This window comes from Typopeltis vanoorti, chromosome 3 (assembly GCF_054136105.1).
Source record: "Typopeltis vanoorti isolate ZY-2024b chromosome 3, IOZ_Tvanoo_1.0, whole genome shotgun sequence".
NCBI lineage: Eukaryota > Metazoa > Arthropoda > Arachnida > Uropygi > Thelyphonidae > Typopeltis > Typopeltis vanoorti.
Window position 1 is genome coordinate 51,383,851 of NC_143551.1, and position 25,036 is coordinate 51,408,886.

A 25,036-nucleotide genomic window follows, 5' to 3' on the forward strand; every position below is an offset into this window, starting at 1 on the left:
TGAGATTAGGATTGTTGATTTATAGTAACTGAATAACATTAGAGTGTTTGTTATACTATCTTATGAATAGCTTGCAGAAGGGAATTTTAGCTTAACATACTATTTGCAATCTATTCCATTTTCCAGTTACTGTGTTTACATGCTTTATAACCTTTGATTTAATTTAGAGTATGTTAATCTCTTAACTCGAGCTTCCTTATTTAGCATTGAAGCAAAAATTTAATGTATGAATTTCTTTAGTGTATTTTGCTTTGATATTCCAATAAACATGTTTTATTTACCACTTATAAAAATAGAACCTATTTTGGAGGGAAGGAAATTAGAATGTGTATATAATTATAGATTTAGGTCACGACTGCAGTCTTAATCTATACAGCCATGTTAAAATAAATCATTGTGTAAGAATGCCTCAGAATCTAGTATTGTCTCCCTAAGCAAGGATCTTTTCTGCTATAGGATACTGAGTGGCGCAGCATAATATAAATTTGCCAGTATCCAAAGAGGAACAATCCTGGATGTAAGTATATTAGGCCCGATATCTGACGAAGTAAATTAGCGATTGAAAGATAGAATAGGAAGATATAAATCAGTAAAATGTAGAGAAAGCAACGACATAACAATACCCTATACAGTCTATCCCACTAACTATACTATATTAGTGGCATCACACCTGATATTAGAATGGGATGTGAAACTTAACTTTTTGCTTTATGCAGATGATGTACTCCTAAACAATTCCCTAGGAGTCTCTTACTAAATTAAATTGTAGCTGTAACAAATTTGGCATGAATCAGCAATAAATAGACCAAAACTATAAAAATATGCAGAAACATAAAAAAACTTCAGTTGCATTCTCATTTAGGCTCAGTCTTTATAAAGATAGCAAATTAAATTTGGAAATAGACAACAGAATAAACAAAGCTAGTATGGTAGGGAGCCAGTTGTATAAAAGTATATGGAGTAATGAAGAAATTAGCTTAGCCACCAAATATGAGACAGTGTTCAAACCAGTTCTAAGTTATTGATCTGAGAGTTAAATTAGAAATAAAGAATACATAAAGAAATACTTAGCTGACATTCATTATACATAATAATGCTTAATGGTATAAACAACACCAGGAAGAAAAAACATATTTATTTATTAAACTTAACTAATATTTTGCTGGTTTTCTACCCAGCATCATCAGAGCACAATAATAACTGACAGGCACATTGCACTAAACTAAATAATTGTAGAAACAATATAAATTACAGCTGACACCTAATGTCCTTACATGGCATTCTCTATAGGTTGGATAACTAAAAAGTTAATTTACAGAAGTCAATTTGCTTAAATTGACTGTCTCCCAGATCTTTGGTAAATTAATGCAACCATACTTGGTGAGGTTGGGAGAGTGCTTCACAGCTGATTTTAAGAATAGCCTCTCAGACCTGTAACAACTTCTATGTAATATGATTTTCTCCATCTGATCCTATGTGAAGGAGTATCCAGAGCATGGTTTGCCAATCCTGTCCTGCCATACAGATGATCTCAGATGCAATATCTGTGATCTTCGAGATGGATGTTAACTGATCTTCCAGTCTATCCAAAGTAGTCTAAACTGCAGGCAGAATTCCAGGATATTCAAGAGGATGTAGTTGATCTTTAGGAGAATGTAGGAAGGTAGCTAGCTGAATGAAAAGTTTGAAAATGGTAAGGAGATGATATTTACACAGAACCCTGGCTATTTTTTCTGATGTACCATTAACATATGGGATGGAAATGGTTTTACTGTGATCCTGTGCATTGCATGTAATATTTTATCTATTTTATATGGATCAGTTAATGGATGTTAACTGATCTATATCTTCCAGTCTATCTCCATCTGATCCTATGTGAAGGAGTATCCGGAGCATGGTCTGCCATACAGATTATCTCAGATGTAATTTTTGTGATCTTCAAGACTGATGTTAACTGATCTTTCAGTCTATCCAAAGTAGTCTAAACTGTAGTTATTGGCTGAAAAGGTGTTGTGAAGGTCACTGATCTCAGTTTTAAGGGCTGTGTCATTTGAACAAATAGCCCGCTCATAGAGTGTTTTGAGGATGCCATATTGTTGGGACGGGTGGTGATTTGATTGTTCATATAAATACCAATGTATTTAAAAAGGGAGGACTTGTTACTTCTTTTTCTACAGTGAAGTTTATTTTTGGATGTTGGCATGTTTATATGCACCAAAAATTTACTAATGTGTCTGAACCATGAGGAAAAAACAGCAAACACATCATCAGGCATAGCACAGCCAAACTGTTGGTTAGTTTTAAAAATGGTCCATATAGAAGTTTGCTAGAGGGGAAAAAGAGAGGAACCCATAGCAGTTTGTATGTTTTTTCTTTCCATAGGAAATAACCTACATGTATGATGAATTTAAATAATTTAATTATGTTAAGAGGAAAATGTGGCTTAATAAAGTTAAGGATCTCCTGTAAAAATTACATTACTGAAAAGTGAGGTGATATTGAAACTGACTATGATGTCAAAATCAGTCAGAGTTAGATTTTCTGTTAATGTTTTAAATGCCACTTAAAGTTTTCAAGAACAGATTGGCACTACTTACATCCATTTGTCAAAAATTAGAACTTCTATCACTGCATTACGTGAAGACCTTTCGATTTTCTCAATCCAGAAGTGTGGTCTATTCTAATCTCTATCTCTGAAAATGCTGATAAAAAAAAATAACAAAATTGTAGGCCTTCAATATTGAAGCTTTTTCCAACCACAATTGTGACAAGAACGTGTAGTAGTAAATCTATTATCACAAATACTCTCAGAAGATGCATTCACTGCACTTAGTCGTGGGCATAATTTTGCCATCAATTTTAAAAATTATGACCAGTGTAGAACATAATATCTATGAATTTGAACCCATAGTGACTAACACCATTCAGTTGGATGTGGCTAATATTCTATGTAAATCCATCATCATCATCATCAATTTTCTGATATGTACTGTCATGGGGGGTGTTCAGATTACTATCAACAACTCTTGTTCAGATCTCCACAAGGACGTTTCCGTTTTATGTCAGCTGCCTGCTCTAATGACTCAAAAATTCCTCCACTTCTTCCTTGGAGAACCTTCAGTGGGAACATAGGCACAAATAAGTTTCATTGTCCATGTCCCATTTTGAAGTGTGCCCATATAACTCTACATGAAACTGCCTTCCAATCAAAAAGCAGAATTCCGTTGATTGGTGTTGATTTTTATCTTCATGATTGGTGTTGAATTCTATCGCTACTCTTTCCTTTCCTTGATCATTGTTGCCTGAAAATAACATCCTATACTTATTATTTAGTAAGATCTCACCTGTTTTTATATTCTTTGTCTCAGCCATGCCAATACTGTAAAAGAATCAAAGGTAAGGATGACACAAAAACAGAACATGGTAATGGTTTTCTCCATTATTTTTGAAAAAATTAAAGCCAGTGAAATTCATTGATAATTAAATGTCAAAGATTTGTTGCTCTTCTTAGGAATGAATTGAATCTAGATTAATTTTAAGACTGCAGGATAGATATTAGTGAAGGAGGGGGGAGTATGAAAAGATAACATAGAATAGGAGTCAGCCCCAGAGTAGACTTATTATTCTAGAGGTCAGGCCAGTAGAATAAACTTATTCTACTGGCCTGACCTCTAGTGTGAAAAACGCTATATCAAACTGTATCCTGTTTATAACATCAGAGAACAAATTCATATTAATACTTTTAATGCAGCAAAATTGGTGGCCTAATCAATCATTCAACATAAGTGTTTATTATGTTAAAACTAAGATCCTATATTTCTACAGTCCTAATTATAATTAACTCTTAGACCCAAAGGTTATGTGGGTAGAATATGTGCCGTCCATATTTTTGGGATTTTTAGACCACCACCATTATTCTTAAGATTAGAGTGATTGATAATAATTTCACAGACCTCTTTAAATTTACACTCGTACCATGTTTTGGTGTGATGTAAAAACAACAGGCACCTTTCTAATCAATTCTATTTAGAATATCAAGGTGGAATCATGAGGAACTTGAGTGTAGAGGACATAGGAAAGGATAGCTTAATTGTGAGTGAGCAGGAGGTATTTGAAGAAATAAATAACCTTGATGTTAATAAGGCGACATGATTTGATGAAATATCACCACGCATCTTAAGAGAATGTTCCAGGGAACTGGCAGTAGCATTGGCATGCATGTTTAACAAGAGTTTTGCAACATCACAGGTTCCAAGGGAGTGGAAGGAGGGTAAAATTGTTCTACTGCATAAAGGTGGTGGTAAGGCTGTAGCTTTTTTATAGACCAGTCTGTATATCCAGCGTTGTGGTGAAGTAGGATACAGAAATAGGTTGATAACATCAGTATTCTCTGTGGTTATCAGCATGGGTTTGTTAAGGGGGAGATCATGTTTCACTAACTTATGTACTATAATAAGGTGACAAATACCTTGGACAGAGGAGATGCATATGCAGTGGTGTACTTGGATTTTGCAATGGCTTTTGATAGACTGCCACATGACAAGCTCTTAATTAAATTGAAAGAGATGGGATTGGATAACAGACTTCTGTGTTGGATCAGTGATTGGCTGTCAGATAGGTATCAGAAAGTTGGATATGGGAGTGCAGTATCTCGAAAGAGAAAGGTCACCAGTGGTGTGCCACAGGGATCAGTTTTGGGGCCATTGTTGTTCAATTTGTATGTTAATGATATTGGGTTGTGTTTAACTAGTGATATCCAGCTGTTTGCAGATGATGCAAAACTGGGGAGAGCAATGCACAGTCAGGCTAATGTTAATGCCTTACAAGAGGACTGAATAGATTGCATGAATGGGCAGATAAGTAGAACTGTCAATTCAATGTTGTCAAGTGTAAGGTCTTGAGATTTGGTAAGCAATGATGGGATGCCAAGTATACACTTGGTGGGGAAACTTTAACAAAAGTAGAGGAGATGAGAGATCTAGGTGTGATGGTGGACAAGAACCTGAAATTCATGGTCCACATTGCACAAGTTGTGAGGACATCACATCGAATAATGGCAATGATGCAGAGAACCCTGACATGCAGAAATAGAGAGGTTATGATTCCACTGTATAAGGCCTTGATCAGGCCTCATATGGATGATTGTGCACAGATTTGGTCGCTGGGTTTTCATGGTGACGAGGATATGTTGGAAAAGGTACAGAGAAGATTCACAAAGGTAGTCAGTGGTATTTGGAAAGTGGAGCACGAGGACAGATCGAGGGAATGTAAGTTGCAGAGCCTCGTGAATAGGAGGAAGAGGGGGAGATATGATTGAGACATAAACTGGTCAGGGGTTGTTATCCAGGTAGACACGGAAGAGATTTTTCATAGAATTGGAGAGGGAAGTAGAACAAGAGGCCATTGCTGGAAACTGTATAAGGAGGGTGTGAGCAAAGGAGAGAAGCAGGTTCTTTACATGGAGAGTGATTGGTGAGTGGAATGCATTGCCTGAGTGTGTTGTGGATATGAACACATTGAATTGGTTTAAGTCGTGGTTGGATGAGCATTGTATGCAATAATGAGTACAGTACCTCCCACGATGAGTCTTTGACTCCATGGAGGTTGGGTGTTAATAATAATAACATTCAGGGAATGATCAGAAAGGCTAGATTCACCATAGTTATTAAATTTAATGTGCCATTTATGTTCCTTTAATAAGATAGGCAGAGAAGAAGAAAATATTTCTATAAATCTCGAAAATCACCTGCTGGAACAAGTTAATAAATATGTTTATCTTGGCAGTCTTATATCTAGTAACCTCAACAATATGAAAAGCGTAAAACATAGACTAAACCTAGGTTGCACCAACATGAATAAACTAAACAAAATATGGAAAAAGAAAAAAATCCCAACGAGTCTAAAATTATATAAAACAATTATTATCCCAACGGCTACTTGTGCTTCAGAAGCCTGGAGATTAACTTGACAACCAATCAAGAAACTTGAAGCATTTGAAATGAAATGCCTCAGAAAAATTAATAACACCCACTGGATGGAACACAAGACAGAATAGATTTAAACTTATAATATAATAGACACAATCATTAAGCATCAACTGAGATGGTTTGGTCATATTCAGAGAATGGCCGCTCATAGACTCCCATATTTAGCTCTGACTGGATATATAGGAAGAAAAAGACCTAGAGGCAGACCAAGAAGTACTTGGATAAAGTTGCTGAAAGAACATTCCCATCTACCCAGCTATAGAGTCATGATTGAGATGGCTAAAGATCACGAAAAGTGGAGAACATTTCTTTTTAGTGGACTCAACCCGTTATAAAGTGGATGAGATGAGATGATGAGAAATGAATTTGATAGAATGGGGCAGAAAGTTTTTGTCAAAGGAAGCTAAAATCAGTTTGAATATTCTCTGACATGGTATATCAGAGTAAACATATGCACAAACACCACATTTGAGGCAAAAGGCAAAGTGTGCAATTGAAAAAAGCAGAAATCATTAATGCTCAAAAAAGCTGAAAATTGTGTTGGGAAAAATAAGTGTTTTGCAGACTGAAGATGAAAATAAACATTGTTGCGGTTGTTACTATAACCAAATATATTTGTGAAGTGAATCTGAAAGACTTGAGAGGTTTACCTTTATCCACATACATTTCTCTTGGCATGACTTTTTTTTTTATGGTTGTTGAGTTGAAATGGAAAAGACATGGAATATATAATGGATGATTTGCTATACTATACATACAAAGAATTTCACCCAACTTCTTTGTAGCCTAGGCTGTGTTCCTCTTGCATACCACTACCAAGACCTCCTTCCAGATACATGAGGAATAGTGGCTGCAAGATTATTTGCTATCTGACCTGGAGGCAGCCTAAAAAAAGTGGTTTACACTGATTTATCACTATCATTTTGACAGATTTTTTTTCATTACATGAAAATTATTGTATATTATTATTAATATCTTACCTCCATGGAGTCGGAGATTCATCATGGAGGTTCGCACTATCACACACGATGCTCATCCAGCCATGCCTTAAACTGATTTAATATGTCTGCATTCACAACATACTCGAGCAATGCATTTCACTCTCCACGTAAAGAACCTGCTCACACACCCTCCTTATACAGTTTCCAGGGGTGGCCTCTTGTTCTACTCTCTCTCCCATTCTATGAAACATCTCTTCCATGTTAACCTGATAACAACTCCTGACTAACTTACAGTCTCACCACTGCCTTCTATTTACAAAGTTTTGCAATTTAGATTCTTTCAATCTGTCCTTGTACTCTACATTCCCAAGACCACTGAACACCTTTGTGAATCTTCTCTGGACTTTTCTAACATATCCTCAACACTATGAAAACCCAGTGACCAAATCTGTGCACAGTAAAAGAAATACATGAGATCTCTCTTCTCCTGCGCTTCTTTTAAAGTTTCCTCACCAACTGTATACTTTACATCCCATTGTTGCTTACCGAATTTCAAAACCTTACACTTTGCAACATTGAACTGACAGTTCCACTTATCTGCGCATTCATGCAATCTATTCAAGTTCTCCTGTAAGGCCATAACATCTGATTGATTCTGCATAGCTCTCCTCAATTTTGCATTATCTGCAAACAGCTGCATATCCCAATATCATTAATATACAAACTGAACAACAATTGTCCCAAAATGATCCCTGCGGCACACCACTAGTAACCTTTCTCTTTTGGGATATTGCACCCCCCATATAAAAAATTCTGATACCTATCTAAACAGCCAGTCGCTGATCCAACTTACTAGTTAGCTAATTCAATTTTGAAGAACATTTCATTTGTGTAAATTTAAAAATTTGAAGTCTGCAAATTCTCAATCTGTCTTCATACTCAGTATTCCACAATCCTGATATCATTTTTAACACTCTCCTTTGTGCTCTCTTCAATATATCAGAATCACAATGGAAACCAAGAGACCAGAGCTGTGCACAGTAGTCCAAGTGAGGTCTTATCAAGGCCTTATAAAGAGACAAAATGACATCCTTATCTTTACATGTGACAGTTCTTTTCAGCATTGCAATTATCTTTTGAGTTGTATTTGCAATCTTTGCCGCATGACCCCTGAACTTCAACTTCCTATCTATTAACACCCCAAGATCCCTAGCCTCATCAGTTTCTTCTAGCGTAATCCCACTAATATCCAATGTCGTATTATATAATGTATAATACGACATTGGATATCTAATCATGCCTAAGTGAATGATTTACATTTACTGACGTTGAGCTGACATCCATTTTCCTGCCCACAATTCCAGCCTATTCAAATCATTCTGCAAGTACTGCATATCAGCAGCATTCCTGATTACTCACCTATCTTTGCATCATCAGCAAATAGCTGTATGTCACTTGTCAAATCCTTCCCAGTAGCTTAAAAAGTGGCATATAGGGGGGTGCAGACTTACATCCCCCATATACCACTTTTTGATATCTGTCAGTCAGCCATCCTCTTATCCTTGCTAATATTCTATAACCCAGACCCATTTTCTCCAATTTATGCAGCAATCTGCCATGCTGTATTCTGTCAAAAGCCTTAGCAAAATCCAAAAGTATCATGGTGTATCTATTCCCCTTGTCTAGTTCAATGGCTACATTATGTTGGAGGCTTAATGGATTTTTTAAACACTCAAAAAGAATTAAAATAGAATTTAATACTTCCTATATTTCGTCCTAGTCACTAGAACATCTACGGGGATTACAAAAACAATTAATGTAACATATACACAAATAACAAACAATACTAAGCCCAACCACGTGGGTGACACTAAAGTCCTATCTAGGTAGAGCGCCCTCTAAGGGCAGTAGTAGGTGGCCTGGAATGTAAGGTGGGAACTCTGGTGATGAGTGTTTCCCAAATCTTCGGAAGCTTAATGCAACCGTATTTATTGAGATTTGGTTGGTTTTTGAGAGCTGCTGCTGCTTCTAAGAAAAGTCTCTCTTTCTTGAATTTGCTATGGTGGAGCATGGTGGTTTTCTTCCATGATACCCTGTGGGTGGTGTCCAAAACACGGTCAGCCAAGCCTGAATGGCCATAGTTGTGTTTGAAGATGTAAGATTTGTGTTCCTCTAGATGGATGGATGCTGATCTGCCTGTCTGTCCAAAGTACGCCAGCTTACAGGAACAGGGTACTTTGTAAACTCCAGGCAGAGAGAGAGAGGAGGGAGCTGATCTTTCGTAGAACGGATAAGGGTAGCAAGTTTGCGGTGGGGCTTATATGCTGTGTGTAGGTTGTACTGTTTTAGTATCTTGGCTATTTTTTCGGATGTGCCACGGATGTAGGGTATGGTGATGGCATTTTTAAAATCTTGTTGATGAGAAGGACGGGGAATGGGGGAGGAGTTGATTATTTTTTTGATACTGTGATCGCTGTAGCCATTGGAGAGGAAAGTGCTGTGTATGTGGTTAAGCTCAGTAGTGAGGGCGGTTCCACTGGAACAAAGATTGTGGGCTCTCTTGGTAAGAGTTTTAATAATGCCATATTGTTGAGAGGGGTGGTGGTGGGAGAGTTTGTGAATGTATCTGCCTGTGTGTGTGGGTTTTCTGTATACGGTGAAGGTAAGTGTATCATTAGGCAGGCGTGTGACTAAGGTGTCTAGGAAGGGTAAACAATTGTTCTTTTCCTTTTCCATAGTGAACTGGATTCTTGGATGTAGACTATTGAGATGACTGAGGAAGGAGTCTAACGTGTCTGGGCCATGAGGCCAAATAGAGAACACATCATCTACATATCTTAGCCAGATAGAAGGTTTGAGTGGGGCTGAGTCTATGGCTCGTTTTTCGAAATCTTCCATATAGAAATTGGCAAGGGGGGATGAGGGGGGGAACCCATGGCAGTTCCCTCTATCTGCTTGTAGATTTTTTTGTTCCAAGAGAAATACCCGTGAATATAATACGATTGTATTCACGGGTATTTCTCTTGGAATAAACGTTAATACCAGTGAATACAATCGTAAAATGAACATTATCCTCCGTGATCGCGCTACCTACATCCCGCTAGAACACGACCCCACAAAAACACAAGTTAAGAAACTAAAAATCTTACTCAAAAAAGTATCTTCCTGGCCCCCTGACGTCACGAAAAAACTTAAACCTTTCCGCTCCTGTTCCCCCCGAATATACGGTTTACCAAAAATCCACAAACCCAATTCCCCACTGAGGCCTGTAGTAGATGCCACCAATGCACCTTGCTATAGACTATCTAAACAGCTGGCCAACTCTCTGATCCCCCTCACCGGAAGGTCCCCTTCCTATATAAAAAACGACCCACTTTAAAGCCCTCACAGAAAATTTAACCTTGAATAAGACAGACATATTGGTAAGCTTTGATATCTCCTCTTTGTTTACCAATATTCCCTTAATTGACACCTTATCTCTCTTAGAAAACGTTTTTCCCTCTGACATCTTAGATCTCTTTTCCTTTGCCATTAACTCTGGGTATTTCTCTTGGAACAAAAAAATCTACAAGCAGATAGAGGGAACTGCCATGGGTTCCCCCCTCTCACCCCCCTTGCCAATTTCTATATGGAAGATTTCGAAAAACGAGCCATAGACTCAGCCCCACTCAAACTTTCTATCTGGCTAAGATATGTAGATGATGTGTTCTCTATTTGGCCTCATGGCCCAGACACATTAGACTCCTTCCTCAGTCATCTCAATAGTCTACATCCAAGAATCCAGTTCACTATGGAAAAGGAAAAGAACAATTGTTTACCCTTCCTAGACACCTTAGTCACACGCCTGCCTAATGATACACTTACCTTCACCGTATACAGAAAACCCACACACACAGGCAGATACATTCACAAACTCTCCCACCACCACCACCCCTCTCAACAATATGGCATTATTAAAACTCTTACCAAGAGAGCCCACAATCTTTGTTCCAGTGGAACCGCCCTCACTACTGAGCTTAACCACATACACAGCACTTTCCTCTCCAATGGCTACAGCGATCACAGTATCAAAAAAATAATCAACTCCTCCCCCATTCCCCGTCCTTCTCGTCAACAAGATTTTAAAAATGCCATCACCATACACTACATCCGTGGCACATCCGAAAAAATAGCCAAGATACTAAAACAGTACAACCTACACACAGCATATAAGCCCCACCGCAAACTTGCTACCCTTATCCGTTCTACGAAAGATCAGCTCCCTCCTCTCTCTCTCTCTGCCTGGAGTTTACAAAGTACCCTGTTCCTGTAAGCTGGCGTACTTTGGACAGACAGGCAGATCAGCATCCATCCATCTAGAGGAACACAAGTCTTACATCTTCAAACACAACTATGGCCATTCAGGCTTGGCTGACCATGTTTTGGACACCACCCACAGGGTATCATGGAAGAAAACCACCATGCTCCACCACAGCAAATTCAAGAAAGAGAGACTTTTCTTAGAAGCAGCAGCAGCTCTCAAAAACCAACCAAATCTCAATAAATATGGTTGCATTAAGCTTCCGAAGATTTGGGAAACACTCATCACCAGAGTTCCCACCTTGCATTCCAGGCCACCTACTACTGCCCTTAGAGGGCGCTCTACCTAGATAGGACTTTAGTGTCACCCACGTGGTTGGGCTTAGTATTGTTTGTTATTTGTGTATATGTTACATTAATTGTTTTTGTAATCCCCGTAGATGTCCTAGTGACTAGGATGAAATATAGGAAGTATTAAATTCTATTTTAATTCTTTTTGAGTGTTGTAAAAAATCCATTAAGCCTCCAACATGATGTCCTCACAGCACTTAAGCCTCTACACACGTATTCAATGGCTACATTGTTATAGAATGTGAGCAAGTTGCTAAAACATGACCTTCCCCTAGTAAACCCATGTTGTTCATTGCAAAGTAGGGATTCATATATATATATATATATATATATGTGTGTGTGTGTGTGTGTGTGTGTGTGTATATATATATATATATATATTTATTTCTCTTTATTTTTTACATTGGAAACTTTGCTCTAGAGACCAAATATGAACATTTTTCGAACTACTCTAGACCTCCAATAACTTGGTCAGTTGGAGATTAGAATGCTCTCCACTTGGTCAACTAGGCCTTCTAGTTTTAATCTGATGTCAGTAGAAATAGTTTGTAGTGGCATTCATGTTGGTTGAACACAGTTTTTCAAAATATGAATCATGAAGCTTACTTTGCTAAAATAGGAAATACTCAACCCACCTGTGTTTTCTCATGACTTTGCTTGATAAAATACTTGTGGGTTGAGTATTTGGTGGAACATTTTGATGTTTATTGTTAAAGAAATTTACTGTTCTGTACAATACTGCAGTGACTCTTCCCTTTCTCCACTGAAGCTCTCACTAAATCTAATCTCTGAATAATTTTCTATAAGTAGAATTAAATTTTTCATCATGCTAGTGCATCTCTTGATAATAATGTAAATCACCTACTACACTCTTCTGAAATCATCTGTTCTTATATGATTTTCATACTGCTATGAAAAATAGTCATAATTTTATGTATATAATTTTTTTTTCTAGGTTTTGTTTTTTCCATCAAAGAGGATTGCCTGAAAAATAGAATACATTACCTGAGGAAGAAAGATATACATATGAAGGAAGATATTTGTTTCTCTATGATATATGCCAGCTTCCTTCACATGATGCCATGTTTATGGAGAGGCATTTGCTATGGCTCAAGAATTTCTACCACTTTGTGATGTGTTATTCAATATTATTTCTCTGGCATCATACTTTTGTGACATTGTGTTTGATGTGGTAACAGTTTATACTCTTTTTCCAGAAGATCAGAAAAATATGTGGTTTCGTTTAGCATTATCATGTATAATGGCATCACTGTTAATCAGTCAGCTTATGTCTCTTAAATGGTATTTTCAGAGGAGTACTAACAATGATGTTCAGTTATCCTTTGTTGTTCTTGTTCATTTATTGCAGTGTGGAATGTTATGGAGGTATTTTAAATTGTTTTTGCCAGTTGATTTAGCAGTTGTGAAAAATGAAGTAAGAGATCTTTGTATGTTAAGGCTAATCCATGCATTTTGTGAAGCAGCTCCAATGTTACTGATTCAGCTTTATCTTGTTTGGGGAAAACAGTCAGTTTCAGATTTGTCTGATTTGAATATAGTTTCTACTGTTTTATCGCTTTTCAGTGTTTGTTGGGCATTAGCATCCTTCAGTAAAAATGTCCGTCGTAGAAATATCCACAGACTTGTACTTACTTGGCTTGGAGTAATATTTCAGTTTTTTTGGAGGCTAGGAACAGTTTCCTCTCGAGTTGTTGTATTAACAGTTTATGCAACTTTATATCATTATTGGGTATTTGTTGTCATTGGTCTACATTGGATAAGTATGTTTTTATGGCTGATGTTTCCAAGAAATATTTTTCATGGTGAAAATATTTTTTGGGTTAAAAAAACAGGGTATTCTATGTTAATAGCATTTGTGTACATATTCTGTTATATAAATTTGCAAGAAATAAGTGCACAGCAAAAAATGATAGCATTTTATATTACAATGTTTTTGGAAAATAGTTTATTGATGGCAATTTGGCTAGGTCTTAAAGGAGAAGTAAAATGGTTTGATTATCCAGTTGTTGTTATTGTATGGGGTGGATTTGCATTAGGTATAGTTTTTATGGTGCTTTATTATCGCTTTTTTCACATACAGAGACTTAAACATAGTTTTACAGTATCCTGTACTCAAAGTTCAGATTGTCCTGAATGTTGTACTGGTAACTGCGTTACTCATCTGAGCAAAGCAAATGCGTACTTTACTAGTGATACCACAGTTAGTGATACATCTGGAGGTCATTCTGTGTATAAGACTCATAATAGTGCCATCTTCCACTCTTCTGCATTACATATTCACAATGGGGTTGTAACTAATACTCCTGGAGTTTTTAATTGTCGTTTGAATCCAGCATTAAAGAGAAAAAAGAAAAAACCATCCAGTTTTGTTCCTCCTCCAGCACCAGTTTCAGCATTAACTAGTAATGGAAAGACATCAAGTCCATTCTGGAAAAAAACTTCACCAAAATCATGTAGTAGTGACCATGAAAGTAGTGTTGGGTCAAGAATTAACATTCAGCAGAAACTTCAAGAGAAAAAGCAACAACAACTACAAGAATTAAAAGAAATAGAAGAAGAAATAAAACAAGGAAAACTAAAAAGACCAAGACCCTTAGAAGTTGGTGAACAAGGAACATTAAGACAGCCAATACCTCAATCCAAAAAACAGCCCTGGTTACAACCAGAACCTGGTGAATGCTGTTATCAGTCACAGTATCACTCATTATTGGCACCACTTGGATTTGTTGGAATTCGTCCAAAACCAAAGCAACGCTCACAAACACCAGAAATACTTCTTGTCCCTGATTCCCTGGAAAATAATAGAATTTATTATGAGTATCAAGAGCCAAGAGTCTACTCTTTAGCACCACCTCCATTACATCCAAATTTTCATCGAACTTCAGACCTGTCCAGTAATAGCAATATGTCTGGTATATCTAAAAATAAAGGTTGCCTTCATAGTCAGAACAGAAGTCAGCATAAAGATAATCAAATTTCTCAGGCTAACAATCAAGTGCAATGTTCATTTTTTAAATCTTATCGCATTCCTTCTGATTTGGACAGTCAAATATCATTGCCAAGATCTTATACGTTACCACGAGAATTTCGTTATTATCGGCGACCCAGAGCACGCAAACCAGTTAGGACAGAACATTTTGCAGCATCTAATAACTCAAGTGATGGCGATGTTGATTCTGCTGATGATAATGATATAGACATTTTCCCTGGTAGTAGAATATCAGGTCACCTTCGATTTCGACCATATTTACAACCTCTTAGAGTTATGGGCATTGGTCCTGGACAGTTGCATGAAACAAAACTGTGAAGCTAATATATAATTTTAAGTGAACAATTTAAAAAAAAATCCAAATCATATCTCATTTTAAAATATCAAAAATTGTATATTTATTTTACCAGCTGTTCTACTAAGGATAGTTATACTGCATTTATTGGCTTACTTTCAATCTTACATTGCAGGAAAGTATAATTTTCATTTGTGTATACCCATTTTTATTTATTTTACTTAAAAAAAAAGTTCATTTTTTATTGAACTTTCTGGTTTATTATATAACTTTTATTAATATTTAGTCTATATTAAATTTACCATCAGAGATTATGAGTGTTTGGCTGAACAGTATTTGATTACTGTACTGCATATAATCATTTATAGAAAAATGAGGGCAAATTCTTTTCATCTTAATAATCCTCTGCATGTTCTAACAAATATTTCAAAACCCATCTACAAAAAAAAGTTCAAAAGCTTAAAGTATGACTTCCATAGTAGCGTATGCAGTGGGTCTGAGGAGTTTATCCCAATTTCTCCATCCCCACTTCCTCTTCCTTTTCAAGTAAGGTGTATGCCTCTCTGCAGAAAAGCTAGTGTGCTGAAACAAAAAATTATCATTTATTTTGGTGAATGCCATCAAAATATAAAATTTTTATTACTAATTAACACTTAAAATATAAAAGTATTTTATATTTTAATATTATATCCTGATTTCTAATGCTAACCTTACAGCCTAATTTACATAGAAATAGTGGGTATTAAAGATCCAACATTATTTCAAAGCTGAATATTTGTAGAAACTATGAAAGTTCCATAAATTTACCAGAGAGCTTATGAGAATACAATCCTCGGCATTGGAGTTCCTTAGTTTGCTACTTAAAAGAACATGACCACTTCCCAAGCATCTGTATAATTTGCCTTTTATTGGTGCATTTGATGAGGTTTCACTGGCTTGACAGCTGTTTTGAACTGGTTGATTCTCAACCACCAAAGTTCCAAAAACTTGGAATGGCTGACCATTCCAAGTTTTTGTCCAGTATCTGCAAACTTGTGAGTGTCCCAAGTAGCTAGGAACTAATCTGTGCCCAAAAGGATCACTGTATGGAATATGTCAAACTCCACCTGACAACCAAGCCAAATTTCAACCAAGCACTACCAGAGGCAAGCTACTAGAGTGCATGGACCTTCTGTTTCTTTCAGACAGCAGGCAGGAACAACATGTTCAAAAACTTGGAACAGGTTGATGTCACCTTTAAAAGGCCACTATCCGATATCTGAAAACTTCTCAGTACCTCAAAAGGAGTCACTGTTCCAAGTTGCTGACAACTAATCAATGCTCAAAAGAGTCACTCTCTGGAATCTGCCAAACTCCATCTGACAACCAAGCAAAGCTTCAACCCAGCTCAACCAGAGACAAGTCTGCCACCATCCAGTATCTGCAAACTTGTCATTTCCCCCAAAAGGGGTCAGTCCCCCAAGTAGCTGACAAGTAATCTGTGCCCAAATGGGTTACTGTCCGGAATCTGTCAAACTACATTTCACAACTAAGTTGAACTTCAGCGTAGCGCAACCAGAGGCTAGTCTGCTCCCACTCCAAGCCTTCACTCAGCAAAGCAGCAGACATGCTGCCAGAGCGCACAGGCCTACCATTCATTTTGGAGAGTAGACAGAAAGCTTAAGAGAACAAAAAACACTATTCAATACTAAAGAAATCTGATGTCAGAGAAATATATTTTTCATAAGTGAACCTGTTGGTCAATGCATAAAAGTAATTAATAATAAAAAAAAACGAAAGACCATAAAGCTTCATTTCGGCTATGTAAATTATATGGAAATAGAAATCCAACATGATTTCAAAGCCAAATGTTTGTAGATACTATGAAAGTTTGGTAAATTTGACCAGAGAGCTTACAAGAATACAATCCTCGATATCAGAGCTACTTTAGTGCACTGACCAATAATTCACTTACAAAAAATACATTTCTCTGACACTGATTTCTTTAGTATTGAATGGGAGTTTTTGCTCTGTTAAGTTTTCTGCCTGGTCTCTGAAGAGAAACAGCTGTCAGGCCAGTGAAACCTTATCAAATGCAAGGTGAACATATGGATATTTGGGCAGCAGTTTTGTCCTTTTAAGTAGTGCAGGCAAGCTAAGGCAATTCTGATGCTGAGAATTGTATTCCTGTAAGCCCTCTGGTCAAATTTATGAAACTTTCATTAGCTTCCACAAACATTTGGTTTTGAAATAATGTTGGATCTTTAATATCCACTATTTCTAAATAATTTGTGTTGCTGAAATGAAGCCATATAGCCCTTTCTTTATTAATTACTATATAACATTTCTGTTTTATACTTTTTATTTATTTGAATACCGTATAATGAATTTTACTTATTTGTTTAGAATGTTCTAGTCAGGAAGTTGAAATCCATAATACTTTGGATATGCTTTAGTAGCCATTTGCAAGTGGTTCTGAGTTCATTATTGAAGGGGATAAAGGCTGATGCACACTAGGATGCCATTTCTCTCTGGAACTCAATAGGGAAAAGGACTTTGAGAATGGCTACTGAAACATAGCAGAAATGTTCTGAATACCAGCTTTTTGACTAGAACATCATCCCAAACTACATAACTGGATCTGTAATATTATAATTTTATTGCCTTATCTGCCAATAAATTTTCATATTTATCTGTTTTGTTTGCACAACATATAACTGAGGATGTAGAAAGTATCTGATTCAACAGAATCTTATTTTTGCATACCATTTTTTGCTAATTCGAGCAGTATTCTGCATCAAAAGGTAAAGTAGAAAATTCGAGAACTTTAATTTTTTTTTTTTTAAATTTAATGTTTTAATCAAGATGTAAATTACAAATTATGAATTAAACTGTGAAGTTGTGACTGGTTAAGGGTTAGCTAATTCAGGAACTTGGCTCCAGAAACTAATCATTGTACTAAGCCACCTCATGCATCCAAGAAGTTCATGTTGTGTGGTGGCATAAAATGGCAACTACTGTTGATTATTTTAATGTAAATATTTAGTTGCATTTCACAACACAAGCACCTGTTATATTCATTTCTCTTTCTCTCTCTCTCTGCCTGTTATTATGTATGCATATAATTCTGCTCTGGCTAGACAGGTATTAAGAAACTCTGTATTTGAGATCTAAATTGAAATTGAAATTTTCAATGTTTTCAATGAAAAAATTAGGCAAAACATTTTAAAACAATACAAAAAGTATATTATGAATTGTAATAAATAAACTAAACCTACAATCTAGTTAAACGAAACAGCTTTGGGTTCAAGTTGCTGCAATAATGAATAATGTGTCACTGTATAAGAAGTCACTTGAGAAATGCATCTTTTTGACTCTTTCAGATTATTTCAATACTCGTGTTTGATAGATTGTAGTTTCCTTTTTGTACTCAAGTTTTGAAACAGCTCTAATTGGTACTATGTTTTATATGAAGTTTATACATTAATTTTATAATCATCACTTTATAGCAAAAAATATATCTGTGATAAATGTAAGTTATTCTATTCTTGATTAATTAATATATACATATATGTACTTGTGCAGACAAAGTATATAAAACTGCTTTTCTAAACATTAAACATTTGTACTACTTTTTTTTATTTTTATTTTTGTTGAAAGCAACATCAAAATCTACTACATTCACATAACTAAGTGTTATGTGAATTAAACTTAGTGTTCTATAGTTAAGCCAAGGATATGTTTTGATAATAATGTGTGCACACTTAAACATCAGATATTTGATAATCTTTTCCATTGTTGGAATATGTTTAATTTCTGTTCATTCATAATGAGATCGTTATTCTAGGAAATTGAATAAGAATGTACTTAGAAAGAATAAGAGGACTAGATTTTTTGCTCTAAGAAGGAAAGCTTGGAATTGAGTTGTCAGATGGAGTTATGAGTGTATTGTCAATGAATGATATTGAGAAGGGGTATGTTAAACATTATAGGAATTAGTATGGATCTTCCATAATTCTCTGACCTTGAGGAAATTCCTAAATCATAATGGCAAAGATTCAATTAATAGTCTCAAATTTTAGGAATGGAATGGAAAGAATTGTTTTTGATTATATAAGAGCAGTTCCTTTCTTAACAGGCACAAATATTTGAACTCTGCTTTATTAGCAGGCCATTATAGAATCTTGTTGCAAGAGTTCTCACTAACATCTGTGATGTTATACCTTATACTCATTCACACCTGCAATTTGTTCCACTTGCTCATCATGTAAAAATAAAACCTCTTCCCCACTCTCATACAGTTTCCAAGAGACCTGCCTCTTATTCTTCTCCTCCAGTTATGCGTATTGTCTTCATATTAATAATGTAAAATACCCTCAGCATTTCAGAATCTTCATGTTATTTTTCTTTGGTTAGTTATTCTTCTTTGGATTCTTAAAAATTTCCTCTTCCATGACTATGAGACCAAAAAGCTTTTTTTTTTTTTGCCATCAACCCAAATTGTGAATGATGGTCTCTAAGTAGAGCTTCGCTAATACAGTGTGCATTGTTATACTTCTACATTTCATTATTCAGAATACAAAGCCTTGCACTTACAAGAGAACCTTACTGTTGTTATTGTCAAGTGAATAGTAGTAATATATGGGTAAAATAGGTCCAACACATGTACCCCTCCTTAAAATGTGAAAACCTCATCTCAAATTTTGATCATTTATAGAGCATGTTAAGTAATACTCCCATGCGAAATTTTAGCTGTCAAAGTCCAAAAGACTTCATTAGAGGTAAGTATCCAAAAATGTGCTTACATATTAAGTACAATAGTAGCTACAGATTAATGATACATTAAAAATATAAACATTTTGGACTGAATATTACAGTTCTTCTTTATTGCAAAAGTAGACAATTCAAACAAGGTAAAACATTCAACAATTGGGTAACTTCTTTACAATAGGTATTGCACACTAGAAGAAAAAATAAAATAAACAGATATAGCAGCATTGCTCTAGATATTTGACTGGGGAAGGGAAACTAATTATAGTTGCATAAGATAAGAATCTCTCAAATTTTTGGCATTGCTAAGCCATCATTTTCTTGTTTAATGAGACCTGTAGATATCCATAACTATAGAATCACATGTACCACAACAAAAATTAAATTTATTATACAGATACTTCAGTACAAACAGTGAGCAACAATAAGGAATCTGAATAAAGAAACAATAGAGCGCATGCGTCAAATTGGAATTCCGCTATGTATACACTCGCATGTTCATAGGTTAAAACTTTTGGGCTGAAAATCAAATTAAAATAGATGAGCTAAAAAAACAACAACCTAAGGTTACAAATTAAATTTAATTAATTACAATTAATAATTTTATTTTATTTATTTAATTCAGTTGAGGATGACAATTTCTCATGCTTTAAAAATAGTAAGGCAGCCATTATAATTGAGGTTAGGTCGATGAAGTAGGGCTTCAACACTTGCTTTGTATAAGCATTCATGTTTCTAATGATCTATGTAGCAGCTTTGTGTTTTCCTATTGTATCCTGTGTCTATTGTTTTAAATTCCATGTTTAGGCCAGGACAGATTTGTGAGGTTTAATAAGCTGGATGTGGTTCTATTGTTTAGAGATACATTTATTGACAAATCTTCCTGTTTGTCCATAGTAAGACAATTTGCATAAACATGTATACATTACACCAGGTAGCATCAGTGGTGGGAGTTTGTCTTTTGGAGAAGGCAATAGGTTATGAATTTGATGGGTAGCGATGAGTTTATATTTTTTCATAATTTTTGCCACCCATTCAGAGATGCCTTTAATTATAGGAATCTTGTAGGCTTTTTCTTGTCTGTGTTGCTGTATAGGAGAGGCATTGATTATTTTCTGAGTTATTCTTGGATTATAATAATTTAATAAAGCTGTTTGATAGTTTGCAGTTCTTATTTTAGAGATTCTTTAGAAGAACAAATCTTGATACTAGGGATTTTATGATGCCATGTTTTTGAAATGGTGATGTATTGTGAATGTGGAGACCTATAAAAGATGGTTTACAGTAGACACAAGTAGAAATGGATCGATCTTGTTTCCATTGGATGTGTACATCTAGAAAAGAAATACCTTTTGATGATTCTTTTTCTAGTGTGAACTTAATACAAGAATGTAGGTTGTGGATTTTTTGTAGAAATGGTTCTGGTTCTGTGTGACTCCAAACTGCAATGATGTCATCAATGTACCACAGCCAAATTGTTGATTTTGGATCAAGAGAGAAAATTCTTTCTTCCAAGTGCTCAAGAGGTAAAAGTTGGCTAAGTTAGGTGATGGGTCCATTGCAGTTCCTTCTGCTTGTTTATATTTTTTCTTTCCACATGCAGTAACCAGATGTAATTGTGAAATTTAAATTCTGTCTAATCTTCTCTTTCCCATCATTGGCCACTCAGCTTCTTTGATAAAAAAAAAATTCCACAGAATTTCTTGTGAGATTAAAAGACATAAAACTGGCAAACAAAAGGTATAAAACTGTTGGTAATCTGTGCAGTGTCTCTGTCTTAACAAATATCCTTCACAAAGAGACAATAGAATTTCTTGTTCAAAAGTTTTTATTGGACAAGATATAGATAATGCCAGTGGAGTTATTCAAATTTACAATTCAGAAGACCTGTAAATATAAATAACCTGATCATGCAACTTTTTAACATGTGTACTAACAGCCTGTCTCATTGGCTTTGTGTACAAAGCCAATGAGACAGAGCTTTTATGCCCAAAAGCTCTGTCTCATTGGAGTAAGAAGTGGTGCAGTTTAGCCAGTCTTCCAAACTAGTTTTGCTTTATTAGATGTGATTATTAAAAGTAGAAAGATTACATTGAAAAAATGAAATGCCTTCAATAAAAATTGGTGCCTTTCTTTACAAACAACTTTAACTACACACACAACACACATTTATTGAAGACAGATAGAGCATATTCTCTGAAAATCATATCACTTTGCATGGCAGGATATATGAGTAATTAGAGTTTGGCAAGTTGGATCTTAAAGTTTAAACTAGAATATACTGGAAGCAGAAAAATCTCAATAGTTTATTACAAAACATTATAGTGACCAGGAAAATCATAATGCATGATTTTCTTGGTCACTAAAATATTTGACTGTCAGTTTATTGATGTATATTATGTACAATGCTAATGAATAAATTTCAAAGGAAATGCATGGTAAATGATAAAATCCTTATTAGCACTATCCTTTGTGAGAGAAAAACAAACTGAGACAGAAGTTTATGCTTTAATCCATTTTTATACTGTTATACTAGTATTAAGCATAGATGGCTTTCTTTTCCTTCCAAATGTGTGCTTGCTTGCAAGAAGCAAAGGATATGTTCTCTAATTGAGCTAATAATATTTTAGATGATTAATGCTTATCTTGAGTTAGATGATCCGATATATCTCCAATAAGATTCTCTTCTTCCAGAAGGAACTTTGGTTTGTTAACCTTACAGTTTTGAAAAAATTGACAGACTATATAATTCATACATGTAATTATACTTGTAAGAATGTGAAATGCAGTTATCTTCTCATGCACTCTGAAAACGCATAAGCTGTAAATCAGGACAACTTGTTGATTTCAATAAAGCTGAGACTGAAAGTGTACTATCTCCTCCACTTGGGAATGAAAAGACATTAAATGTTCCCTTTCCCGGTTATTATTTAGAATATAAGTCAATGTGAAAAAACATATAAAAATCATCAGAATGGCTTTGCTATTAAAAAAGCATTTCTTGTTGATATACTATAAAAATTATTACAGGCATTTTTTTTTAAAATCTAGTAATTTGTATTATTCGTAAATTAACATCTAATAGAGAAATATATAAATGATCTCTTAGCAGTTGTAAATTTTTACAGTTATTCAATAATTAAGTTTTCAATGAGGTTAAGGTTTTTGTGTTGTATTTTGTAAATTTTTACTTAAGATTTTGCTCACAGTAAACCATGTTTTCAAATTACATTGCTCACAGTGACTGACTTATGTATATATAATGAAATTATTCCTAATATGTTTCTTGAGGTGTTTAAATTAATATCTTAATTTCAGTAAAAACAATGTCTAGTTTTATACTTAAAAATTTTATGCTCAAGCAGTTCTGCTTCAGTTTGACATTTATTTATTTATTATTTTTACATGAGTACTGCAAATTAAATCAAAATTAATTGGCATTGTGCTGGTAATATGTAAGTTTAGTCTAATTGATGACAGACCATTTTTAATTAAGTTTTCAGCTACTTAAATATTGCTGATATTAATAATCTTCAGGATGGATGTAATTTAAAAATACAAACCACAAAGTATTTTATGCAATGTTTAAGTAAAATTTGCATAGTGTAAGAGTATTATACCAAATAATAATTTTGGAGATGTAGCAAAATGCTTCTTTTTCTCTTTTTATTAATAAACTGATGCTATACTATAATATGCAAAGTAGGGAAGGAGGAGGGTGCGTATGGCTATCTCTCAGTTATCTGACACCCTTAAATGAGTTGTTGAAGAAGAAAGTTTTTTTCACTTGGTTATACTATAAATTAAAGATGCCAAGAAATTATATTCTTAGTTTCATCCAAGTGTAAGCAAATTTGCGTGTGAAGTCACTCCTCCCATATCATTCCCATAATGCATAGCATACACATATCAGTAAGGATAAGGGCCTTGCATTATGGGATACTATGGCAAGTGATGTGAAGTCATTATCCTCTATATGCAAGTTACCCAGTCGTGAAGTGACTTCACATGCAAACTTTGTTTGTTTACACCTGGATGAAGCCAAGAATGTAATTTCTTGGAATCTTTTATTTATAATAAATTATGTCAACTGTCTTCAGTTAATTAACCAACCTTTCAATTATCTGACCATCAAATTGTTCTCCCAGTATAGTTAGATAATTGAGAGTGTGAATTTGTTGTTAAATTCACACTCTCACTCACTATATTTCACAGTTATTAGGCATAAGCCTGCCTCTTCCTTGATGAATATCAGGAGAGTTAATAGAATAATAATAGCATAAAATAGAAATTATTATTAATGGCTCTCTCTCTCTCTCCAATAATAATGCCTGTTTGCTTTCTATTTTTTACAAATTTTGTTAGAAAACTTTCTTGCTTACTTTCAACCTGTATTTTCCTGCAGCTCATTTTAAATATAAAGTATTAACTCTTTTTATGTCATATTGTTTACAAAAAAAAAAAAAGTTTTGCATTCATGCAACTGTTGTAGAAGCAGATATGATCTAAATTTGACTTTTTTTTTAATAGTGCATTTTGCTCAACACTGGCAGTTAAAATCTTTGCTTACATGTTTTAACCATATCTTTTATTGTTAAATTCTAAATTATTGCCATGAAGTATTTTATGAAGTGTAGTTCTCATTGTTATTTCACAACACAACTTTTTTAGATTCATATTGATCGCAAAGAGGCTGCTGGTGCTTAAATGAAATTTTTGTGGTAACATTTTATATGTATGCTCGAGTTTGCGCAAATTGTATAATGTGTGTGTGTGTGTGTGTAACTGAAAATATAAATACCATAATCCTTGACTGTCTCGTTTTATTATACAAGTTTGTAATTTACTCGGTGAACAATTCTACAGAATATATATCATGTGTTACTTAACTTAAATAGTATTGTTATACAGAATTAATATTACTTTGAGGGGGGCTATTAAATTTTAGAGGAAGTATTATAGGTAAGAAGCTTATTTTATCATTTCCCAAATTGCATATTTTTATAAATGATTTTAGATTGTTTAGAGTTCTCTAGCACTATATACTCAGGTTGTTTAGAAGAGGAAACACACATCTAGGGATAATAATAAAGTAACTTTATTTAACATTGAAATAAAGGATTTTCCCTAGACATGTGCTTTCTCTTCTAAACAACATGAGTGATAATCAACATCTAAGCATTCATACCCAAATTTACAGATTAATATAAAATATATCTGCAGTTTAACTTTAATTATATGTGTTTCTGTCATAACATTAGTCTCAAATAGAGTTCATCATAGTACCTTACTCTTCTGTTACAGATAATTTTTAATATTTCAGTGTGAATTTTTATAAAAAACTAATTGCATGCATAAAAAGTAGTATTTCAAGAAGATTTTTTAACTTTTATTATAATTTAGA

General features: G+C 34.7%; 2 protein-coding genes across 2 annotated transcripts in view; both read left to right on the forward strand.

Annotated features, from left to right (window-relative positions):
• LOC150108124 (uncharacterized) overlaps positions 1 to 18,422 on the forward strand; it is a 45,454-nt gene extending 27,032 nt beyond the window's left edge. Inside the window, exon 2 of the mRNA XM_090390609.1 lies at positions 12,534 to 18,422. Coding sequence (XP_090246735.1) covers positions 12,684 to 14,906 — 2,223 coding nt within the window. The 5' untranslated portion in view covers positions 12,534 to 12,683 and the 3' untranslated portion in view covers positions 14,907 to 18,422. The remainder of the gene's footprint in view (positions 1 to 12,533) is intronic.
• Positions 1 to 25,036, forward strand: part of LOC150108125 (sodium- and chloride-dependent glycine transporter 2-like) — a 156,352-nt gene that overhangs the window by 26,959 nt on the left and 104,357 nt on the right. The window lies entirely within an intron of this gene.